The 7,420-nt window shown below is 42.3% G+C and overlaps 1 protein-coding gene across 2 annotated transcripts in view; it reads left to right on the forward strand.

Moving 5' to 3' along the window:
• Nucleotides 1–5,401, forward strand: part of TNFRSF11A (TNF receptor superfamily member 11a) — a 37,209-nt gene extending 31,808 nt beyond the window's left edge. For both annotated transcript variants that reach the window (XM_009689938.2, XM_068931577.1), the window contains one exon: nucleotides 1,838–5,401. In XM_009689938.2, coding sequence (XP_009688233.2) covers nucleotides 1,838–2,244 — 407 coding nt within the window. In that variant the 3' untranslated portion in view covers nucleotides 2,245–5,401. The remainder of the gene's footprint in view (nucleotides 1–1,837) is intronic.
• The last annotated feature ends 2,019 nt before the right edge of the window (nucleotides 5,402–7,420 follow it).

Genomic DNA, 7,420 nt, shown 5'->3' on the forward strand with positions numbered 1-7,420 from the left:
CCGAAGGAGTCCCTTATAGTTTCAGGTTGGAAGCACGTTTCTCAGTGCTATCCAGGAAGCTCTCATCACGATTTTCTGTGCTTTCGTGTTTCCATTATGCATCTCTTTCAGCATGGTGTCTTCATCTAGCAGTGAAAAATTACAGACCACATGCAACCAAACGTTATAAATGTGTTAAGTCACTTTTTTTTTCCATTGTCACATAGATTTCTAAATTCCTGATCTCCTACTGAACGCTGGTAAACTTTTGCAAAACATTTTGTGAGTGGCAAGCAATCTGTATAAAGGCAAGCAGTTATTTTGAACCATGATTATGTGTAACAAAGAGTCATGTTGATAGCAACACAGGGGAAACAGCTGGCAGGAAAAAAAATCTTGCAGAGAACACTTTTATTCATACCTCACGGCAATCAACAGAAAACAAAGATCTAGCACTGCAGTGGTTTAGCTAGAATAAATAAAGTTGCTTGAGGGGGAATGTTAGAGAGATGCTTAAGTGCTACCAAGACTAAGTTATGAATATGTGCAGATCTTAGCACTACTGGAATCCAGTTGTGGTATGTAAACATCACCTTTGACTGCTAGAAAAACACTGTTTCTTGGCAGGGCCATGTTTAGCTGCAGTGAAAATGTCAGTGTCTTAAGTATTGAGAAAAGTATTGAGAAAATGTACAGAATTTCTAAAATGTTTAAGATTAGTCCACAAGTAATAGTTAAGTGGAGCACAGTAGGAAAACATTTCAGAGGTAGAGTGTGCATAGGCCATGAAGATGCATCTGTTTTTCGTTGCATTTGGTTTGTTTGGGTTAGTTTTGTTTAACCTGGGGAAAGTTTGCTCTTCTCAGTTGTTTTCTGTCTACTTTAATGGAAGTTTATTAACCTCTAGAGCCTGATCCTGCTTCACTTAAGTCAGTGACTCAGTCTTTAAATGACAGAAGGATTGAATTTATACTGCACATTCTCTAAGGGCCGGCAGACTTTCTGAAAGAGGTGTGTATTGTAACTCTGTTAGGCCACTACAGTATAGATTCTGTTTCTTCACTGTAGTCAACGTATATGCGGATAAATCCATGAGGGCATGACATGAGTACTGGAGTTTATCTACTTGGAAGATCAGGACAATGTAAGATAATCTTCTAAGCTCCATCCTATTTGGACACTGTGAGAGTATGGCCTGAAGTTAATATTTTAAGTCTTTAAATATTTATTCAATAAACTAGCTATCTATTCCACATGATAGGATTGATTGTTTACCAAGGGGAAAAAAAGAGCATGGTGCCTAGGACTGTAAAATATACATATATACACACACACACACACACACATTTTATATTTTATATATATTATATATATGTAAAATATATATTATTATATATATATAAATATATATATAATATATATATATATATATATTATATATATTATATATATATATTTATATATATATATATATATATAAAAGAATTGGAAATAATAACCGTCTCCTAACTGTGTGTGAAGGTAGTATGGAACCAGCTTGAGTACCCTGAAATAACGGGAGAATGAGATTATTGTGCTCTCTCTTACTTCTGGGAGTTCGACTGAGAGAGAAAACTTTTCTTAATGTTCAAGGCAGATTCCCCATAGGTGACAGGCTTGGTCCTGGGGAGGCAAACATGGAAATAATGAAAAAGCCTGGTGGAAGGCATTGATTATAAGAGCAACTCTGTGTCACGAGGAAAAAATAATGGAACAAAAGTAAAGATATCACACTGGATTAAATTCACTGTGCTCAACATTCATCTCATGAGAGAAAAAATTAATCACATGCCTCTTCTTTTCTCCCTCCCTTCCCCAGGAAATGTGACTGGAAACAGTAACTCTACATTTATTTCAAGTGGACAAGTAATGAATTTCAAGGGCGACATTATTGTTGTCTATGTCAGTCAAAACTCCCAAGAGGGGGCAGTGGCCACTGGAATAACTGACGAGAACGTGGGGAGCCCTGTGCAAGAGGAAAACCTGAGCCGCTGCGAGACTTTTGCCGGCAACACCCAGCAATACAAAGAGAAGTGCGCTGAGGTGCACAGCATGGGCTGTGGGGGGCTGCAGAGCGCCGGGACCTATGAGCGGCACCCCAGCAGCCCCGTGGTGCAGGAGCAGAGCCCGGCCAGCCGTGGCGGCACACGCTGCTACAGCAAGGCCTTGCAGCCTGTGCAAGAGGAGGGAAAGCTGGGACATTTCTCGGAGAAAGTGTTGAACTGATGTCAACCGGTGTCCTTCTGAGCGTTACAGCGAGGACAGAGCCGAGGGCCAAGGCACTGAAGGGCAGCCCGCGAGGGGCAGTCGCGGGACGCACGGCTGGGCCGGCTGCCAAAATCCAGGTTGTTGCAGCAGATTTGTTTGTTCAGTGACTGTTGCTACCCCTGGGGTCCCCTGGGAAATTTTCCAGCTGGAAAGGACCGTTCTGGTGCACATGCCTGTGATGCTACTGCTGTGGAGGTTGCTGGTGGGAATAGATACAGGCAGGAAGCCAGGTGTGCTGCTGCCGTTGCAGAAGTAGCAGCGTGGGTCGGGAGGACTCTGCCTTTCTCATTAATGGCGTGGTGGGCGCCTCATAGCCCCACCCCCCCACCCCCCAAATTTCTTTGCACCTTTCCACGGGAAGCAGCAAAGGACAGTTTAGGAAATTCTTTGGGTTGGGGACTTTGCAAGGAGGACAGCCTTAATCACTGGGTGTACAGGGTATTCCTGGAGTATGAATAACACCGTGGAGTAGCATACTCAAAGTAGCCCCTCAACACTGCCTCAGATTTTTTTCCTAGGTGGAAATTTTGGAACTGTTTAAGCTGAACCCTTTGGATTGGTCTTGGGCTTCCTTAATACCTCAGGTGGTGGAAGGAAGTGATGGCCACCTTTGCTTTCAAGATTAGTGCCACTGCTGACCTTTGCCTCCTTACGGGAATCAGATGGCTTCAGCCCTTCCCATCATTCTCCAAGAGAACAGATGCTCCAGTCTTAAACCAGTACAAAAGTCAAGATCCTTGTCAGTCTGTTATTAACTTGTAGGTATATATAGTTATAGTGCTTCCCAGAGCACATAATAACAGGCAAAATAGAGCTGATATGCCTTAGAAGCATAGCAGATAAGTTCTCAGCAAAGAACCTTTATAGTTTTGGACCCTAATTCACTTCTGCATTATTGCATCTTTCCAAAGGAATTCAACCCCCAGAAGTTGAAGATATGAGTAAACTTTGCCTGGCACCCTGTTGCATAAATAGTGTCATTGAAGTTTAAGGCACAAGCTGCTAACAGGTAGAGGAAGGATCTAAGATAATTAGTTGTAGACATTTCCTGAGTGATAGGACAGGGAGTGAGTACCTGAAGATGGAGAATTTGGTCGGAGTTGAACATATATTTCCTCATCTGCCCAAACAATCTCATCATTTCGTTCTGATATTTTCATGAGTAAGCATAGATTTATTTAGGCAGTATGGAAATGGATCCAGAGCTCAGCCTGTCTGGGCTGAAATCAGTCTTACCTCTCTCACACTAAGAGCTGATGAGCTACACGACCGAAGGATCTGATTTAAAGAATAGTAATAACTGCAGTTAGAGCGTCTCAGCTACTCAACTGGCTTTGGTCCAGGTCCTGTATCTTTCAGCCTCCTCCACCAGCCACTGCGAAGAGAAGGCTAAAGGGAACAAAGATTTGGGAAACTCCTAACAGGAAAAGATGACATTTCTAATGTTTTCCTAACAAGGAGTGATTTTCTGACATTCTTCTGCACATGTGAGTGCAGCTGAAGTCTCTCTTCAGTCTGAGCCTTCAGAAAGATCCGTCCTATGTTTCCTACTAGATAGCTAAGGGATCTTTTTTCTCGCGTGATCTCATCTGCCTTGACTGAAACAACTCTTTTAGTTGAAAATCTCTGGCTAGAGGGTCCCTTTTCAAGAAGGTTTTAAAGCCAAGTGGTTCACTGAATAGCTGCTGTCTTTGCAATAGTACTATTCTGAAGGTGAAGACCACCTATAAATTTAACAAGGTGACCACCATGTTACAAAGTGCTTCACATCCATAAAAGAAAAGCCACCTTCACTTCTCAGGAAAATAATTCTGCATTATTTATATACCTAGGATTTAAAGTTCAGCCCAGGCATGCAAGACTGTCTCTTGGGGACTGGGAGAAGGGATCTCACCAGGTCCATTCTGGCAGGCATCGGGCCTTTTACAACCCTTGAAGACTTTTTGCTAAATAACAGGTCAGCCCCCCTGTGGATCACCTGAACCTACTTCAGGAGTCTCTGAGAAATGCTGGTATCTGACAGAGTTATCCATCAAGACCTGTTCAAATATACGACAGAAAAACATTAGAATGGTGGGTTTTTGTCTGTGTTTCTCAGGCCTGTCAGCGTCTCCCAGGTCATTCCCAGTCCCCCACTCTACTTTAGGGCCTGTGAACATCTCTACGTGGGCTTGAAAAACTAAGCCATCCTAGCCTAGGCTCAGCCTTGTGGGTAGGTTGTCCCACTGAGTGATGGCCCAAGCTTTTGTAACCTCTTCTCCTTTGAAGATGTGTAACTAACTGAGGCTGTCTCATCTGTGATATTGGTCTGACTTTCCTGCTGGATCCTTTAACAAGGATCTGTAGCCTCTTTAGGCCTAACTCTGTATCCCCTTGCAATGGTGCAATATGGAGAAGGAAGCAGAGGCATACATCAGATTCATGCAAGATGGTACGGATGTTTTCCCACTTCATCTCTTTTTTTCGATCTTATTTTCCTGGAAGCCACTTATCCAGGACACCACTCAATCGGCCCCACTTAAAGGGCAGGATAGACTGATTTCCCCTGCTCAGCTCTGGGTAAACTAGCTACTTGCAGATCCCTCTCCTTCTCCCTCTGTAGCTTCTTTAATGGTTTGCATGCACAACCACGGGAAAGCAAACAGGCTCAAAATCTTCATTTCAGAGAAGACAATGGGAAATTTACTATTGATCTCAGTGAGGACACGTTTTCACTTGCTGATTCACACAGTCCTACTGAGCAAGATTTGAAATTAGGATGATCAGCAAGTGTGAAAATGGTTGTCATGATTTCAGCATTGTGGCCACTCCTTAATGGGGAAACACGACACACCAGCAGTTCCGATCCTTTTTCTTCTTCCAGTTTCTACACAAAAGTGAAGAAACCACACCACCATGCTGCATGTTCCCTTGGTCTCCACATGGCTGCTTAGACACAACCCCAAAGGGATTTCTCTATCCTTGTAATTTCATTTGTCATCAGTTTGGAGCAGGGGCTGGTTTTTTAACATCTGGTTGTACAATAGGGCCTTATGCATTGGGCACTAATTTGGAGGCTTCTGGCTGCTATTGTAATACACGTAATTAATGATAATAAAAAAGTCTTAAAGATCTACTTGAGATAAAGTGAAGATTTTGTTCAACTTAATGGAGAAAAGTGAATACATTATTATGTACTGAGAAAACTTTATGCCCATGCTCATTTTGACAACAAAGTCAAATGTGAATATGAAAACATTCGTGCTGTGGCTTTTGTAACCTTTTTTGCATGTAAAATTGTTTTAACAAAAGGCATCCTCCTCCCTTTCTTGGTATGTACCACAATAATGCACAAGGAGGGCATGCAAACACATGCATGCAATCAAACAGGAGCCTTCATGGATTTTAATGTGGTAATTTTTAATGTTAAGAATCTGACGTTCGGTTCCCATTTATTCTTGAAGTCTCAGCCTACACAGCATGCGTTCTTACAAGTCTTTCAGTCTGCGGGGTCGCAGCATGCATTTTCCATGACAGATATACGAGGTGCTCTTGAAATGCATCCACTTCAGAACTGAAGGGCAGCAGTAATTCTGCATATAATCACAGGAAAACTAGGAGAGGTCTTTTGCCCAAGGGCATTAGAGCAGCCCTTCTTATCCCTAGGAAAAACAAGATGGGGTTAGAGGGTCAATATACACAATAACTGCTGTTAATCTATATACTATGCTACATGTTCAGAGACTGGGAATTGCTCTGTAACGGTTTACAGCATACCTAGGAGTATTGTCAGTAACGTGGTAATTTCTACTTGTCTGTTCAGGTTCCTCTTCCTTTATCATCTTCATGGTAACCACAGTACTGTGTCTATTATGAGAAAGAACCACGCTTGAAGGATATCTTTATGCTAACCAGGTGTTTAATAGAACTACAGTTGTATCCAATACAGTCCATTCAAATTAGGTAGAACTTCCTCTCTCCCCCTCACCCCACAAAAAAATAGCTGAAATAATTGGAGAATTCAGTTCTGTCAGCGCATGATGCTGGACATGGTAAAACCTCTGCAAATTCTCTGTGTAGTTATTTCTGGAATATGCAATATACAGTATTACTGGACATTTAACTCAAATTAGAATTTAACAAGACCTTCCTTACTTCTAAGAACTCCACACTGGAAACTCAGACTTCAGCCAACCAGGCAGCGGATGGAGGTTGTTGCCCTTTTCAGCCCATCAGTGACGCTTTATACATTGACCTGAGAGGAACATAATGGGGCAGCCTCCCCACGGCTTACCAGGACAGTGTCTTTGTAGCACTCTCCCTTGGAAAAAGGGAGAGACCACCGTAGAGCTCCAGCTGGCAGGATTTGGCTTGTTAGGGGTCTTTCTTCCCCCACCCCCACACAAAGACACTAAACGTCAACAATTCAAACTGACTGGCTGAACTGCAGTGGCATCTCTGGAAAAATCAAACCGTTAATCTTGTGACAGTCTTAGTCACGCCAGTCAAGATGATGCTGGAGCAATGGGCGTAAGAGTTCCATTTCAGACTGAAAGTTTGTCTTAAAGTGTGTTTCTCCTCTCTTTTTTTTGTTTTGTGCTGTCCTAAATTCTGAAATGAAGAGCGAATGTTTCTGTACAATAAATTATTTTTCCCAGAGTTCTGCCACCCAAGTTTACTCTATCTTTGTGCTGCGGTGTCAATCACTCTGTTGAGTGGGAAGGTTGAAGCAGAAAACACACATATGCGCAGCTCCTTAAAATTTAATTTTATTTAACCCAATTACATAGTAAAAGATACTACTTTACATATGATTGCTGAGTCCACATTTGCAAAATTTTGCAAGGGCCAAATAAAAAAGCAGCGTTCCTCCCCCAGTAAGGGGGTGTTTTAGTGGTGGTGCTGATCATGCACAGTGTCCTTACCTGGTGGAGAGGGTGCTGGAGAAGTTCCTCTCTGTTCTTCCTTTTTTTCCTGTTCTTGTAGGGACTTCCATATCTTCTTCTTCTTTCCTTTGCATTTTCACCATATATGGGATGCTTTACTTGAAATGAATATATGTTCTGTGAAGTCTTTGTTATGCCTTCAAACCCAATCTACCTGGCAATCCAGGCTGCAATCCTTTAGTGAACAGCAATGGGCTATATGCAGATTT

This window comes from Struthio camelus, chromosome 2 (assembly GCF_040807025.1).
Source record: "Struthio camelus isolate bStrCam1 chromosome 2, bStrCam1.hap1, whole genome shotgun sequence".
In the NCBI taxonomy this organism is placed as follows: Eukaryota; Metazoa; Chordata; class Aves; order Struthioniformes; family Struthionidae; genus Struthio; species Struthio camelus.